Raw genomic sequence first — 18493 nt, forward strand, 5'->3', positions numbered from 1 at the left:
AGTCACTCGGGCCCACAGCGCCCCTTACCGCCACGCCGCGGTAAATACACGACAAACGGGTTTCCAAACTTTTCAGCTCGAGACTCAAAAGATACATGGTGTCTCCCTGAGACCTACATTTACAAAAAGACACAAACATTCACAGCTCACACACAGAAATCACAACATATCCCGTAGATTACAGAAATCGTGTGACTCGTGTTAGTAAGTGTATTGCAGACTAAAATGATAAATCGTGTAAAAATAAATATTAATTCAGTCCAACTTCCCCATCAGGCGTCGCCAAATCTAGGCGGTGGGAAAGTGAAAGTGTCGTGTACTACTACTACTGTAGTAGGTTCACATGAGCCAGGTACAGTGTGAACTGTGTGAATAATCCGATCACTGTCAAGTCCACGATCCACCCGGGGGTTCAAACAACGTCTGTCAACAGCTGCGGACTGCAGCTCCAAGAAGACCTTGAGAGAAGAGAAGATCCTCATCCAGCGGAGTGAGTATCCATTCATTCACCCATGTCTTTCAACGCTGTTAAATCCCTCAGGTAAATTATTATGAAGAGATATTACATGATGCGGCGTGTCGACCGAGCGCTATCAGAAAAGTAAACTTGTATGTGTTTAGGAGACGGAGAAGAGTTGGGAAAAAAAATACGTTTCTAACGGTAGGATACTGGAGATAAACCTGACAACAAGGCAAGCTTAAAAGTGATTTAATGTGCAGTTTATGTGTGTAATCTTCTCGGGATGGCGATTGCTGCCATGTTAACTTAATTTATACTTCCCCGTACGACGGACGTGTTGCCTGTTCAGAAATTCGTGTAGATGGGACTTTAGTTACCACTTTCTATGGCGTCGTCAAGGGAATTAAAACGTAGGATATTATTTTATGACTTGGCGAAGGTGAAATGGAAATCCTGCTTGAATGATAATAACCAGACTGCTCTCTAGTCTGGACTAATATGACTTTACTTTATCAGAATTAGGCCTACAGCTTTTTGATTTGGACTTTCTATAAAATGTAATACGTTTTTAATCCTATTGTAGCCTAGTTCTGGTCCATAGCTCTATGGATCAGAGCTAATTGTAGCCTATAAATTACAGCGCAATAAAAAGTAGGCATATTTGTAAAATGTTGTTATAGCTGCAGACAGTGCTGTAGCCTAGTGTACTGATATAAATGAATGGAATTATGGAATGACTCGTCACGCACCAGAAATGACAGTTTGGAATGATGCAATGCTTGTTTTGTGCAAGAGTGTTTTGCCAGGGTCTTGAGCATAGAGTATATAGGTCTTGAGTGCTGCAGATTTGGGAGTGGGAGCTAGTTGGTGTTTTACAGTAGGGCTGATATGGACACAAAATCAGATCAGGTATTTCTGACCAAATACCTCATTATCTATAGTGACATTATTGTGGGGATGACTACCAGTATTTGTGATTTCACAAAATATTTACACAATGAGATGTTTGATAAAATAATAATCATATATACTGCTTATATAATATCTAAGTGGGTAAAGGAATATAACAAGAGCAGTCGCGTAGGTTCAGAATATTTTATCACTTTTTACTGTAATAAATCTTATGTAGTCAGTCAGTCATCATCCATCCATCCATCACAAATCTGTTATCAATGTGATCATTCATTCATATGTATTGCGTTCACGCCTCCTAATATAACCTTTCCATGTTTGCCTATACATGGCAGTAAAAGCACTAGCCCGTCTCCGGACCCCCGGGTTGAGCTCCTTTGGACCTACCGCGTAGGGTCCGGTCTCACCGGCCTCAAGCGACATGGGATGCAATCTGACTTTCCCTGTTTTGCCTCTGTGCTGCGGTGTGGGTGTCACGCTGACATATTCAAAAAGAAGCATATGAACGCTATAGGAGACAACGAACCTTCTGACCCCCCCCGCGAACGGCTCAGAAGCCGTTAAGTATTTTTAATGTTTGTACGACCGTTTTGGCAGCTCTGAAATTCTCTCTTGTTGACATCCCATTGTACCGCCTCCAGCATATCGGTTGGCTAGCTGCGCCTCCCTACGCGCCTCGTAGGCGCAGCTAGCCAACCGAGATGTCAACAAGGAGGGACCGAAGACAGAATTTCAGAGCGGCCAAACGGTCGTACAAACATTAAAAATACTTAACGGCTTCTGTGCCGTTCGGGGGGGGGGTGAGAGGGTTCGTTGTATCCTATAGCGTGCATATGCTTCTTTTGGAATATGTCAGCGTGACACCCACACCGCAGCACAGGGGTAAGTCAGGGGAAATCAGATTGCATCCCATGTCGCTTGAATCCGGTGATAAGGAACCCTACATAAAGTCATCAAAATGTCAGAAACTTTAACGTAGGGTTCCGAAAGGAGCTATAAAAGCACTTGAACATGAACATTTAATTTAGTTGCCTGACAGAACAGTGGCTCCGCATCCTGTAGCTTTGTCAACACTGTTCAAGTTAAATATTTGCTGCTTGTGAAGTCAACTCCCATAATACAAGCCAGCTGTGTCCATACAACGACACATATCGCTGTCTGGCCTATGAAAGCATCATATCAGTTGGATTCAGGCACCTTCTTGATGCCTGAAGAAGTACTGAAAGCTTGCAATAATAAATAGGCTACCTGATTGTGCACAGATTTGAGTGTGCAGAGCCCCCCCTTTATTCTTTCATGTCTATACTTTTGTGACTCCAGCACCTCACCTAAATCTATCAGCAGATGAATGGTGGCTTTTTTTCTTTTTCTTTTTCTTTTATATATATATATATATATATATATATTTGTCTGAATAGCGTTTGTATAAAATGGGGCTTCAAAATCTGCAAAGTAACTTGTAACTAAAGTTTTCAGATCTTGCAGCAGAGTTAAAAGTACAATATTTGCCTCTAAGATGTAGTGGAGTAGAAGTATTAAGTAGGCCTACTGAAATATGGACACACTCAAGTGAAGTCAAAGTACTGAAAAATTGTAGTTAAGTACAGTACTTGAGTCAGTGTACTATACTTTCCACCACTGTCTTGCCTACAGTGAATCATCCACTATGAGTTGGATGAAATCCACCAGGCTTTGTTCGCGGTTCATTACAGTCGTCATCGTGACGTTATGCAACGTGCTGCTGTGGCGTTGAACCAAGATTTCAGCACATTAACAAAGACAGAGGCCTGGCTTTTCACTCTGACCTGCTTTTCTCACTGCGCTTGTGTTACATGACCTATGGCCATGGGCTCCTCACTAAATGTCCCCCAGAAGCAGAGGGGTCTGTGTCTGTGAAACTGTATCCCTATGCTGTTGGCTCTCTGACGTGTGAACGTGAATTGAATTATCTGATTTATTCATGTGGAAATCATCAGTGTTCATTTATCTCTGAGAGTGTACAGATGTGACCAAACCAAATGGATGCTTATGGTCAGTTTGGTTACACTGGTGTACACTCTCAGAATGTACAAATGGTTACATTAACAAAATGTTACACCACTGCTTCAGAAAGGACAACCCAGGGTATGATGTCTTTGGACTGCATGTCCTTGTTTCTTTACTTATTTGTGGCTTTTAATTGGTGCTTGTGAGGTGATTTCATGTTTAGGAACTTTGTGTGCCTTGTGAGAAAGGTCATACTGTATAGATCTGGCTACCACATTTCCTGTTGACTATCATTGAGAAAAACAATAGGCAATAATCCTAAGTGTATAATCATTAAGTTACTCCCGTGTATGGGAAGTCCCCACTCCAGTGTAGAAAGACAACTGGTGTGCAGAAGTACGACCGACCTGCTTTTGTTTATGGTGACGCCTAAATGGTAGCTGCTCACCTGAGCCTGAGGCATGCAGTTTGTAGGATCCTCCCCCTGGTTATCTTATTCCCAGTGTCATCAGCATGTGACGTATACATGGCACGAACGCATAGCTTTAAGTCAAACAGGTTAGTGCACATTTTGTGCTGTGTGGGGAAACTAGTTTACGCTCCTGACTGAGGAGCATCCTCACACTGCTGGCGGCTAACACAGAGGTCAGAGATTGATTTTGTTCCTATGTAATTGGGAATGTCCACTGAAGACCTATCAGGCCCAGCTGATGAAGCCATCGATGACGCTGGCTCTTACATAAAGGTACTTGTAAAATATTCTGAGTTAACATGGAGAACATTGGCCTACATTGGAATGAATGTGTCCATCTATGAACAATATAAGGTGGAATAACATGCAAATCCATCATGTTTCTGTGCCGACTTACTGCTGAGTGATTTTGCATGGAAAACTACTAGAGGACAAACTACTGGGTTGCTTTTATATGCAGGTAAATCAGCAGCCAGACATGTGAGAACATAGGTCTGTAGCAAATTGTGTTACAGAATGTTTGTTTGTTTTGGTGGGCTTTTGGCACACACTAAATTGTAGTGTTTTTGTCACTTAACCACTTAATCCCTACGTATTCAGTTGACTGGAGTACCCCAGGGCTCTATACTAAATTCTCTGCTCAGATCTACAAGCTCACAACGCATTGGGACATGTTGTGGACTTGTAGAGGCTGTTTTTGCCAAAGTTTGCTCCAGGATAGGATAGTGTTCAAGTGGTTAGATTTCTGCCATTGCCAGTACGGACTCTATGAAAGTAAGATATTCAAATGCAAAGCAGGCTTCCATCTGACAGTCTGCTAGCCACAATCTTCAAAGAACGACCATTTCTTTTCAGCTAACTTTAAGATTCTTCAGATAGTTAAGAGTTACCAGTGTCTTGGAACAAGTATCTTTCGTTTAACCATAGTTCTTTTTTATTCTGTATATGAAAGCTCATATTGTCCACTCTGCGTAGAGAGCTTTATGAATATGGGGGCAACTGTGTGTGCTGGGTGGGTGGAGAAAGCTTTTTGGACAGTTTTCCAGTGCCCCCCCCTCCCCACACACACACACACAGGCGGTAAACAGAGGCAGATTGTACGAGTGGTCCCCAGCAGCCAGAGCCTTCAGATGGACTACATAAGGACACCAGTGTGTTATACACACCACACCTCCCTGCGCATTCAGACTAGTCTCACACGCGTTCCTTTTACGTAGCAGGATCCATGCAGCCAGGATGGAGTTGTATTTGTCTACTGTTTATTGTCTACTTGATCACACAGAATACTGGGACTTTGTCTCTCTGTAAAGCTTTCTGACCTGCTGTCACCTCCACTGAGACGTCTGCTTTACTGCCGTTGCAGTAGATTATTGACCGCGCCATTTGTTTCTCATTTGGATGTCAGAGAGAGCCACGAGGAAGTGAATGTGAACTTAAGAGAAACTTCGACAGCTTTGAAAAGCAATCTGCATAAACCAGCCAAACCGGTACAGTGGCTTGAGGGTACACAATGAGAATGATACTGAGAATTACAACGAAGAATGATAATAATGTGTTAATTAAATGCTGCTGGGTGGAGGAAGGGTGTAACTATATGAACAGTGTCGGTCGTCAGATGAAAAAACATCTAAACATCCCCTCTTTCCCCTAAGGCTTAGGCGAAAGAGGGCCCTCTGGACATAAAGGTGTGGTTAGCTGGTTTCTGGCAGAAAGTGTCATACAGTTGAATAGAAACATTGTACAAAATGGTCTGGTTCTGGTATGGTTTGTCTGCTGTGAACATCCTCCCATGCTGCTTGTGGTGTAGGTCGGGGTTAGATGCAGGGTTTAGAAAAACCATAGGACAAGACAAAGAAGACAAGACTAGGACAACAAGAACTCAGTCTCACTCAGTCATTGGTTCCTGAAAATTAGTTAGGGAGGAAAAATGCATGCTAGTGGGCTACTGATGTTCATATACATCATTATGTGCTAAATCACGAGTCCAAAAACATGTGCACATATGTTCATAACTTCATAATATTATACATTCAGTGACAATTATCACCAAGTAAAAATAAATGTTTCCTTGTTCATTAACCAACAGGATATTAATAGTGTAACAGGATATTTCCCAATATCCTGATAGTGAGCCCTGTCACAATGTCAACTCATGTTCCCATTACACTATTTGCACAACAAGAGTCTCAGGAACTATGCCTTTATTTACACACTTTATGTGAACATAATTCAGTGAAGTTTGTGTTGGGATTATTACCATGTTATTGTTCCACTACTAGCAGGACTACAGTTTTAACGTCCTGTTGTTTGCTTGGGTTTATATCGTACTACTGTTTGTGAACGGTGGTGGAATGCAGAGTGTTCCTGGGAATTAAATAGCCATCACACACAGCCCCGGGGCAGGACCACACTTTTAGCTTTACTGCCCCTTACTGCTCAGCCAGACAAGCATTAGCATTCCTCTGAATGACTCTCACTCTCTGCTTGCCTGCCCACTGCCCAGAGTCTCTACTCTGTGTCTCTCTCTCTCTCTCTCTCTCTCTCTCTCTCTCTCTCTCTCTCTCTCTCTCTCTCTCTCTCTCTCTCTCTCTCTCTCTCTCTCTCTCTCTCTCTCCTTTTCGCTCCTATGCCACGAAAATGTGGAACGCCCTACCAACAGTCATTAAGATATGCAAATCCCTTGACTCCTTCAAAACCGCTCTCAAAGGGCACCTACGGACGGCTGCAATTCGAAACTGGCCCCCGTAAAATCGGAATCCCCCCCCCACCCCTTTTTCCCCTCACTGTATATGTTTCTTTTCCCTTTTTACCTCCTTTATGATGAATTCCTGTTCTGTTCTTTGACTATATAGAAGTGTCTATTTGTACGTCTCTAAATGTTTTGATGAATTGAACAAGGTGGACCCTCTTGTAAACAAGTGTAATGCTTTATTGGGTCGTCCACTCACAGTCTCTGTTCCCTCGCTCAGTCTCATCTATCATGGATAAAAGTTCTCAGTCGCCACAATTTCAGCCATTTAGATTACGTAGAAGTTCCATAGAAGCATGACTTCTCTGAAAGTGTGTCACTCACAGAAAATAGGTTATCTAGAATGTTAAAATTGTGAAAATAGCCGATCTACATACATTGCGCTTGTAGATTGATGTTTGTTTTTTTTTAAAGGAAAAAATTGCTACAAAGTTTAGGCATAAGGGGTATTAAGGTGACGTGAAGATAGGGAACTCAGAGAGTTAAATGCAGTCTTGTGATTTTACTTTGCAAGTGAGAAAAGTAAACAGACCTTCTGGAGTAGATTGGGGTCCAAGAGCAAGTATCAAATGGGGGTCTGTGGCCTAATGCATGTCAAACCCCAGTTTGGTATCGTTGCTGGCAGGATAGTCACGCGTGACCAGACTGTTGCCTCTCCCAATTTTCAAATGCTTACGTCATACAGTCTGGAGAACGGAAGCTCTGATCATGTAGTATAGTATATACTGTAGTATATAGCATTCGGAGATTGTGGAATAGTTGTCTGGCTACTCGAGACTACTGTCGGGCAGAAACCTATGTCTATATTTGAACTTTTTGCGTTTCTTCGGAAATAAATGCCCTACTATATCATACTACAGCGGCACACAAAAGCATCAAAAGTAGCAGATCTGCAAGCTCTAAACGTGGCGCGAAGCGGCTCGTTTTGAGCTTGTAGACCTGCTACTTCTGCTATTCTTTTATTTGAATCCTGAAAAGTAACCGTTTTGGTCATATGAGGTTTCCACCCTACAGAGACGATTCAACATCATCATCTTCATCATCATCATCAATCACTGGTATAAATTAAATCCCACATGTTTTCTTTCAAGGTCCCCTTCCTGTCATCGTCGTCGTCGTCTGGCCCTGAGCAGAAGCCGCCGGCGCCATCATCGGTCATGTCTACGTCCTCGAGGTTGTCGTTGAAGTACATGTCACTGGGCGTGCTGGTGCTGCAGACCACCTCCCTGGTGCTCACCATGCGCTACTCGCGCACCCAGAAGGAGGAGGGGCCGCGCTACCTGGCCTCCTCCGCCGTGGTGTGTGCCGAGGTGCTGAAGATACTCACCTGCATCCTGCTCGTCTTCAGAGACCTCAGTGAGTACTCTGTCTGTCTGTCTGTCTGTCTGTCTGTCTGTCTGTCTGTCTGTCTGTCTGCCTGCCTGCCTGCCTGCCTGCCTGCGTGCGTGCGTGCGTGCGTGCGTGCGTGCGTGCGTGAGTGCGTGCGTGCGTGCGTGCGTGCGTGCGTGTGTGTGTGTCCAGGGATAGATGATCTGGCAAACCACTGGGCTTATCGGCACCAAATTTCTTTTGCACGCCAAAGATGTAAATCCTTGAATATTTCCCACATATGTTTTGTGTCTTTTGAAATATTTAAGCCACGTGAAGTCAGAGATCCACATGCATGCACCTATGTCTAACCTCATGTACGTACATACAGTGTATCCGCTTTGTAATGCTATACAGTATGTGTATTATATCTATTTTTCTTTTTACATGTTTCTTTTAATTTTTTTCTCCTTGCTCTCCCTCTCTCTGTCGCCCCCTTTTTCTTTCCTGAAAACTAACAAATTATGCGTGTGTGTGTTAGATTTCAGCGTGCGCTCCCTGCACCGGGTCTTAAGGGAGGAGATCCTAGGTAACCCCATGGACACCTTGAAGCTGGCCGTTCCGGCAGCCATCTACACCCTGCAGAACAATCTTCTCTACGTGGCTCTGTCCAACCTGGACGCTGCCACCTATCAGGTGTGTGTGTAACGCCCTACTTGACCATACTACAGCGTCACACGAAAGCATCAAAAGTAGCAGATATACAAGCTTGAAACGTGACGGGAAGCGATGCGTTTTGAGCTTGTAGATCTGCTACTTATGATGTTTTTTATATAGTTAAAAAAATCACACCCATGTGAAGTGAGGGGCGCTCTTATCATCTTACAACATCAATTACAACATAATGTTTGTTTAAGCAACGGGTGCTAATGTTTGTTTTAGTCAACATTACATTTCTCTTTATGGTCTATGGCGTTTTCTTAAACAAGCATCATTGAAAGACAAACATTAAAGCTGCGCCCCTCAAAAAGAAAACCGTTTAAGCTTCTGACTACAGTAAAACATTCAGGTTGGGGTTAGGGTTAGAATTGGGCATTTTGTGGTGTTGCATTCACAAGTTTGAGGATTGTGACACTGTGTATATGTATATTATGATGACCTCATGTCTTTCTACTGCTGTGTTTTACTCTATAAGTGTTAAATGGTAAATGGTGCATTTATATAGCGCCTTTATCCAATAGCGCTTTACATAGATTGTGTGTTTATGCACCAAGCGAGCGAACTGTCCCGTTGTTTCTCATCTATGTGTGTGTGATGTACGTGTGACCCTTACAGGTGACATATCAGCTGAAGATCCTCACCACAGCACTGTTCTCAGTCTCCATGCTGGGGAAGAGGCTGGGTGTCTACCAGTGGCTCTCCTTGGTCATTCTAATGGCCGGTGTGGCACTGGTCCAGGTACTGAACACATTCCATCCATATACTGTACCAACACTCACAATACAGGCGTCTGCTGTTCGTATGAGACAGGAACAGTACAAATCAGAAAGGTGTGGTTGCACTGACGCAAGTCTCGAGGAATCCACTTGAAACAGAATTCCGTGAATTCCAATAGTGAAAGTATGACCAAAAGCTTCAATTCTCTGTTGTGCAAAAGTTAACAAGCAGGTTAACTTGTTGACAAAAAAAATCTCTGACCTTGAACAATAATGTGTTGCCTTTAGCAACCGCACAAATTACAAAAACTAAGTTAATTCATTATATACATATTCCCAAGACTATTGGGGATTGTTTCTCCACACCAGAATGTGTTTACGTACAGTACTGTGTATTTATGTATTTATTCACAATGCCTTAAGTGTGTCTCAACTCTCAACCTATTTTGTGTACATTTTGGTCCTGGAGTAATAGCATATGTTTCCTTTACAAACCACAGTGGCCCACAGAATCTATTGGCAACTCTGAGCAGAAGGCGCTGTCCGCAGGCACCCAGTTCATAGGGGTTATGGCCGTGCTCATAGCCTGCATCTCCAGTGGCTTTGCTGGCGTTTACTTTGAGAAGATCCTCAAGGAGACCAAACAGAGCGTGTGGATCCGCAACATTCAGCTCGGTGAGTAACAGCGGCAATGGCATATCTTATTTGCATAGTGCGTAGTGTGCATGCGTATCCGTGTTCTAAGTCAATTTGCTTACACTTCAACTTTTCAAGAGGTTTGAGCTTATCGAGTGCCTGACAGCAGAGTGAAGTCTCCTTTGTTATGTCCTCGAGTGATTAGTTGTGTGTGTTTTGTCTTCATGTCAACTGAAAGCCCTGTTTCTCTCTCTATTCCAGGGTTGTTTGGCTTTGTGTTTGGCTTAACAGGCATGATGGTGTATGATGGAAGCAGGGTGGTAGAGGCGGGGATATTTCAGGGATACAACAGAATCACGTGTATAGTCGTGGTTTTACAGGTAGGAAGTGTGATGATCACATAAGGCAGTGCAATGCACACCAGTCCTGCCGGAGAAAATTGTCGTCTTAAAATGTTGTGTGTGTGTGTGTGTGTGTGTGTGTGTGTGTGTGTGTGTGTGTGTGTGTGTGTGTGTGTGTGTGTGTGTGTGTGTGTGTGTGTGTGTGTGTGTGTGTGTGTGTGTGTGTGTGTGTGTGTGTGTGTGTGTGTGTGTGTGTGTGTGTGTGTGTGTGATGAATATATTCCAACGCAGTGTGTTGTTCTTTGTGTTGCATATGGACAGGCTCTAACGCAGTGTGTTGTTCTTTGTGTTGCATATGGACAGGCTCTAGGCGGTTTGGTAGTTGCAGCGGTCATTAAATACGCCGACAACATCCTCAAAGGGTTTGCTACCTCCCTGTCCATCATCTTGTCCACGGTCATTTCATACTTCTTGTTGAAAGACTTTGATCCCACTAGGTAAACACATGCCTGCGACTACAAAACACACACACACACACACACAGAAAATACGGCTTACGTGGTTAAACATGAACGCATTTCTCTGTTATTTTCCACAGCGTTTTCTTCCTAGGAGCGATGCTGGTCATTGCTGCAACGTTTATCTACAGCCACGAGCGCAAGCTTGTTCTCAGCACCACCAAAGTATAGACCACCAGCACAGAACGTGGGTTCGAGCGTTAACTACCTCCTGAGGAGGACAGAGCAGCGATCCGTGAAGTGAGAGAGCAGGCGGGACAAGTAATTGACTTTGGAGAAAAGACTAGAATACACGGAGGGTGATATCTTTGTCAAACCACCGTAGAAACACAGCCGGACAATGTGCACAGCATGTCTGTCCTGCAACAATGCTGATTTGCACAGGAGATGGAAGTCATGTGGACATTTCATATGTTTACTATTGTTACTGACTGTGACATTCAAATGGATGATAGATACTAGTAGTGTAATGGCACTAAAAGTGCAGTGAGACTGATGCTGTGAGACTGATGCTGTGTTCATGCTAGCGGCGACAAAAGCTTCAAAAGCCATCAAGTGTGGTCTTTGTTAAAAGTATTGCTCAAGCCACACTGCATGGATGAAAAGGTTGGGGATAAATAAATAGCACAGGGAAATGGTTAACAACAGCAGATATTTGTTTTTCTTCCATTCCCAGAACGGAGCAGGAATCATGGGTGGAAGCAGTGAAATAATATGGTTGATTGACGCTTCACTGCGTCATTGGTGGAGCATCGCAAAAAGTTGTAGTGGTGTGTCATGCCCATCACGCAGTGACACGTGTCTTGAAACCTTTTGTGTTTAAAGGACAACTTTAGTTTTTTTCAACCAAGGTTCATGTTTTAGGTTGTTATTAGAGAAGGTAAAAGATCACGAGATCTACTGAATGTGTCAAACTGACATATTGGGCCTATGACACACAGTGTGGCTTCCCTCCAGTAGGCCTCCTTCACATTCAGTAGATCCTGTGATCTTCTGTGGCCAGATGTAATTTCCTGGGGTCTATTAGGACTATAGTAAATAATAAAAAAAGAAATTGCCATAATATTTTGTAAAAAAATGCATATTTAGCCCCATGTTAGAATGCCCCTGCCCCCCTGTCAAAAACTGCTAAAATCCCTAAAACGAAAGAAAGCAGCAAATGAAAAAAGTTTAAAACTCATCTTTTACTTTCTCTAATAACAACCTAAAACATGAACTTCATATCGCTGTAGTCTGTCAGTTGCTGCTAGTGTGAAAGCAGCATAACACACAGACTGACATGACATTGATTGTTGCTGTCGGGCAGAAACCTCGTATCTATTCTCCTTATTTGAACTTTTTGTGTTTTTTCGTAAATGAATGCCTTACTTCATCATATTACAGCATCACAAGTAGCAGATCCACAAGCTCGAATTGTGGCGCAAAGCGGTTTGAGTTTGAGCTTGCCGATGTGATATTCTAGAATTTTGATCCTGAAAGGTAACAGTTTTGGACATGAGGCTTCCACCCGATAGACAACATACTGTATAGCGTTAAACCTAATTTATGCGCAGGACTGTGCCAAAAATAGCTAGGCAGGCTATTTATGGCACGTGACACTGTAGTGCTACGAAGTATAGATCAGGCTTTACCCTGCAGCTTTCGGTGAGCACCGTAAACGGTCAACTCCTGGAGTTTTTATGTATGTGATTTGGCCTCATGGGGCCAAGTGGATTCCACACTCCACAGATGAAGTCTCATGACTTATTTTTTATAGTTTTATAAACACATATTTATATTTTGTGGGGGTTGAGGAAATGTTTTTTTATGTGTATTTATGAATGGGTACTGAAGTTTGAGCTATATTGGTACTGAGGTACATTGTACACAAAATGTAGTGCCTGTCTCGAACATGGTCTCGAAGACCAGAAAACTGCCGACATTTCAGGCAGACTACTCCATCTACTGGCACAATGAAGAACTGCATATTTGCTGCATTGAGGTGGGATTGGTTCTACTGAAAGATGCTGAATGTCTTTTTCTAATGTGAGATTAAAAGAGAAGGGAATTATTTGACCTTGAATGTACTGTACACAATGCAGTTATTGCAGTTCTAGTTATAAAATGCTTTAATGAAGAAAAAAGGATAAAGCATGAATAAATTAATTTTTAAATGTCTCTTATGTCGAAATATCTGAAGGTGCTTTCTTCTTGATTCAAAGTGGGATGAATGTTTAATGTGAGTCCCATGCCTCCCTCTGCTGCCCTCATTCTCTCTCTCTCTCTCTCTCTCTCTCTCTCTCTCTCTCTCTCTCTCTCACACTCACTCACACAGCCCATGAATATTTTGCTTCAATGGTGTCAGATGCACTGAACTCAGAATCAAACCGGCGAACTGGTCTCTATAGCAACAGATGGATGAATGGGCTTGGCTGCCTTGACAAAAGGTAGACCAACTGAATAATCGTAACACTTATTTGACATTGAAGCAACCCGACATTTTATCCCAAAATAACCAATCCATTCGTATATGGATATAGTCAGAATTAGGTCAGGTCAGGAAAACGGTTGGCTTTCTTGTTTTCTTTGTTTTTCTTCTTGTTACTTTATCAATTTGTGACTCTTGATAATTTATAAATGTTACATTTGTACACTCTCAAGAGTTAAAGTTGCAGTACGTGATTATTTTGTTAAGTGTTAAATAGCTCTATATTCTCAGAGCAACCATTGCTATAGTTTGTTCAGTAACAGGGGATCGGGATACCAAATTTATTCAATCAGGAGAGAGATCTCATACAGGTTACTGTCAGAAGTGGTGACAGAAAGAACTAAGCAGGATAAAGTTAGAAATGAAACAAAATAAAACTGAAGCTGATAAATGTGTAGCCTACTCTCTCCTGATTGGATTAAATTGGTAACTCATCTGAAAATGTATTTTCTGTTTATTAAAGAGCTTAAGAGACGGGGGGGAACAAACACTATCTATAGAGGGTATGCGTGACATCATCATCATACCTGGAAGTTATGCGGGAACGCCTACTGAGTGGCAAGAAACGACTTTCTGGCCTCGACAGCCCATCATCTGATTGCATTAAACAACGTTAAACTCGCTTTGCCACTCACTTTTCCACTCGATTTGCCACTCACTTTATGCATGCGCATACCCTCAGTCTATAGCAATGGTTACTATCAGATAGAGCTTTAACTAAAAACTTTGTTTTAACCAAGAAATATCACTTAGAGTAGGCTACACCTCCTTTATGGCACTGCTAACAAGATGTGATAGTATGGGGACTGGAGTGGAGGTATATCTGAGGACATGGAGCAACAGAAAAGACAGACAGGAAGGAAGGTGAAATATGGACCTGGAGAGTGACACAGATGGTACATCAGTCACGTGACATGAATTACGTGTGGACTGGCAGACGGGAACTTGGACAGGGACCAGGATGATCCCTGGACCCATCATGACCACAATACAGAGATACCTTCGCGTTGCTGTCGGGCGGGAACCTCCTATCTCCATATGTTAACTTTTTGTAAAATGAATTCCCTATGCTTGACCATACTACAGCATCACATAAAAATAGCAGATCGACAAGCTTGCGTTTTGAGCTTGTAGATAGAGCTGTTCCTTTTACTTTTTGAGGGGCACTAGCCCCGACTATGTCCAGCTTTGAGGGTGTAAACACAAACATTGTCCTAACACAAACATTGAATGCCATTGATAATGATTCTGAATGACCAGTTTTGAGAGTTTGTCCCAACACAAACATTAAATGCCATTGATAATGAATGGCCAGCTTTGAGCATTTGTCCCAACACACACATTGAATGCCATTGCCAGTTTTGAGTGTTTGTGTAAACACAAACATTGAAGACGAAGGTGAGGATGGAAACTCTGAATTCTGCCGGAATGAGATGATGTATGATGATGTACGATGATAAGAGCGCCCCTTACTTCACACAGGTGTGATATTTTAATTTAAAAGTAAATGAACAGAATAGGTCTCTTTTAAAGACTACTCTTAGTAACAATTAACTTAAGTTACATATGGTAAGGACCAATGTGGCATCCTGATGGTAACCATTTCACTATCAATACGTCCCAACGGATCGATTGCTCTCCAATCCAGTGATGTAAACCACTCCATACTCCAAACTAACATATAATTAATACTGATTAATAAGCTTAAAGCCATTGGTTTTGATAGCACATCAGTGACGATGCAATCCTACCTGGAGGGGAGAGAACAGATGGTGTTCAGAATTTGCAGTCTGTGACTGCAAATTGTTCGCAGATGACTCGGCACTGCTGGTCTCAGACAGGAACAAACTGCATTTTGAAAAGGCCCTCAGCTCTGAACTCGGTAGAATCTGCACCTGGCTCGCTGATAACAAACTATCATTACACCTGGGAAAAACTGAATCCATTCTCTTTGGATCAAATAGTAATCTCAGCAAGGCCGACGGCTTCTCAGTTAAAGTGGATGACAATATTATCACACAAGAAGATTAAATTACTACCTAGGTTCCATCCTGGAGGCATATCTTTCCTGTGATAAAATGGCCAGTGGCCACCAATGAAATATCTGTAGATTCCTGTACAGGATCTCCTCACTGGTCAACAAAAACACCTTGAAGACCTCAACAGGAGCCAGGAGCCCTGTTGAGGTCTGTTGAGGTCTATGCATGCATAGTCTTCGACTATGCATGCACCTCTTGGTACTACAGCACCTCAAAGGCCCTTAAAACTAGGCTCCAGACTTCCCAAATCAAACTGGTCAGCCCACCTCACCCCTTCCCATTTTGATAGGCTGGAATGGCTTAGGGTTGACGACAGAGTACAGCAACTTGCAATGGGCCTGCATAGTCTACTCTACAAGATTCGCTACACCACCAAGATACCCATGTACCTGTCAAAGTACTTCCTTAATGTCAACAGAATCCAGCAGAGGGACTGAGGGAGTTCAACAAACCACCAGATTCCGCTCAAACAAGGGATTAAATTCATGTGGAACGCCCTACCAACAGCCATTAAGAAATGTGAATCCATCGACTCCTTCAAAACCGCTCTCTAAGAGCACCTACGGACAGCTGGCACCTGTAATTTTTTTTTTAAAAAAAGTCAAAGTACCCCCCCTCTGTTTTCCCCATACTATAAATGTTTTTCCCTTTTTTGAGGGCCGCTAGCCCCTCCTATGCACAGCTTTGTGTGTTTGTGTGTATGAGCACGCTTTCTGTGTTTGTGTATGAGCACGTAATGTGCTCAGCTAATTGGCTGAGCACGGAATGTGATGTATGATGATAAGAGCGCCCCTCACTTCACAAGTATGATTTTACTTTTCTTTAATGATGATTTCCTGTTTTTCATAGAAGTGTATATTTGTAAGTCTATGTTCTGATGAATTGAAAATGGAGGACCCTGATGTAAACAAGTCTCATTCTCGTAGCAGCTTTTGTATTGACTTTCGTTTGACATGTACCCATTCTACTGTGAATACAAATTTCAACCACTCAATCAATCAATGTTCCAGAAAGTGTTGACCACCTTTTCTTTAAACATATTAATTAATATTTTTTTATTTGAGCCAATCTGTATGGTAGAGTATGTTCAATAACTAGAACATCTGCAGTGTTTGGAGGTGGTCTGCTCTTTCATTGATGACCAGTGTGTTGGGTAGTAGGACACCTACTATACTACTGACAAGTAGCTTATATGAGCAGTATCTGTCCTGGCCAGGGCCGGATCTACCATATGGGCACTTTGGGCACGTGCCCAGGGGCCCATGGGCACCAGGGGCCCCTTAAAAAAAAATATTTTTTAATTTTTTAGCTCCACTGGAATTTTCCCTGCTAATCCAAATGAAATAAATGGTGTCTAAAAAGATTAGTGTTTTATTGTTAGTGAGAAGGCAGCTGAAAAGTGCAATTTTGTGTAAAACAGCAACAATGCGCTAGATTGGCTGTTGTTCAAGGTAGGTGGGCCCACTGGGCTGTGTGAGGTCAGGTTATTGGCTGTTGTTCAAGGTGGGTGGGCCCACTGGGCTGTGTGAGGGTGGAGTTAGGAGGTTGTTGGCCTTCTGATGACGTCACTCTGATCAGTTTGCCATATTAGGGACTGCAACAGCCACCGGCCCTTTGATTGGCCACAATGTTTATGATGTTTCCACCACTGAACCAATATAAGTGCCAGTGCACCCAATAGGATGCCATTCATTCACAGAGAAGCATTTGAGGAATTGTCTTTGATCCCCGGAGGAGCTGTTTGTGAGAAATGTTCTGCTGGACGCTGCATCTGAACAGAGGACCTAATGCACACAGACAGGCTGCTGTTGCCGTGGGAGACAAAGTCTACTCATTTCGAGGGTGCTGTGACGTCAACAAGGATCAGATTGGTGTTCACGTCTTCAACACAGTGGCTTTATGCTGGACGGAGTTGACCCCAGAGACTACTGGAAGAGGAGAATGTCAACTTGAAGTTCCATCCAATCGGTGGGGACACACAGCTGTGATGATAGATTATATCGTCTACATCTGGGGGGGTTACAATTGCGACACAGAAAGGCAATGTAATGTTCTTTATGCATTTGATGTGGACACCCACAGATGGTTCAAGACCAAGGTTTCTGGAACTGTTCCAGAGGCGAGGAGCAGCCACTCAGCCTGTGTCTTGGGGACGGTCATGTTTATCCATGGAGGATGGAGACTTGGGACTGGAGACTATAATGACATGTACAAGATGGACACTACCACAATGGTCTGGTCTTTAATTAACAGCAGAGGCACTACACCTCCTGCTTCATCACTCCACTCTGCCACCATCATTGGGACAAGGATGTTTGTATTTGGGGGGGGAGCCACCAACGGTAACAACATCCTCAGAGTGTTTGACACAGAGACCAACCTCTGGCTGAGAACACCTTCTGCACAGCTTCTTCCTGAAGAACGCATGTGTCATTCAGCCTTTACCTACAATGGAGATCTGTACATATTTGGTGGTCACAATTGGAACCAGTACTTCACTGATCTGTGGAAATTCAGTCCAGAGACCCTCTGGAAGAAAGTTGAGCCCAGAGGGAATGGCCCATGTTCAACATATACATATTGCATGGTGGGAGATCGCATCATCCTCTTTGGATCATTGGACAGACCTGATGAACTGCATGTCTTGGACTTAAATCCTAGTCTTAAGACGTTGTGCAAACTAGCGGTTATTCAGCACAATCTGAAGCAGTCTGGACTCCCACACAACATCAGGTGGGAACTGGCAGCCATGACTAACAGCAGCAACAGGAAGTAGGAAATGCTGTTCCTGAAGAAACAGGGTGGGCTCGAGGAGCTATAAGAACAGCAGACAATGGATATCCAAGCTAATTCATGCCTCTGGACTTTAATTAACACCAGAGGCACTCCACCTCCTGCTTCATCACACCACTCTGCCACCATCATCGGGCCAAATATGTTTGTATTTGGGGTAGGAGCAACCTGCAACAACATCCTCAGAGTGTTTGACACAGAGACCAACCTCTGGCTGAGAACACCTTCTGCACAGCTTCTTCCAGAAGAACGCTGGGAGCATTCAGCCTTTACCTACAATGGAGAGCTGTACATATTTGGTGGTCGCAAAGGGTACCAGAACTTCACTGATCTGGAAATTCAGTCCAGAGACCCTCTGGAAGAAAGTTGAGCCCAG

General features: G+C 43.1%; 1 protein-coding gene across 1 annotated transcript; it reads left to right on the top strand.

Annotated features, from left to right (window-relative positions):
- The first annotated feature begins 8 nt into the window (after nucleotides 1–8).
- Nucleotides 9–12975, top strand: slc35a3b (solute carrier family 35 member A3b). The gene is made up of 8 exons (XM_079529153.1): nucleotides 9–490; nucleotides 7671–7935; nucleotides 8429–8583; nucleotides 9223–9345; nucleotides 9824–9998; nucleotides 10221–10339; nucleotides 10664–10797; nucleotides 10899–12975. Exons 2-8 carry the CDS (start codon nucleotides 7737–7739, stop codon nucleotides 10987–10989), a joined length of 996 nt encoding a protein of 331 aa, XP_079385279.1. The 5' UTR covers nucleotides 9–490; nucleotides 7671–7736; the 3' UTR covers nucleotides 10990–12975.
- Nucleotides 12976–18493: the final 5518 nt, after the last annotated feature.

Source organism: Electrona antarctica (assembly GCF_951216825.1).
Source record: "Electrona antarctica genome assembly, chromosome: 19".
Taxonomy (NCBI): Eukaryota; Metazoa; Chordata; class Actinopteri; order Myctophiformes; family Myctophidae; genus Electrona; species Electrona antarctica.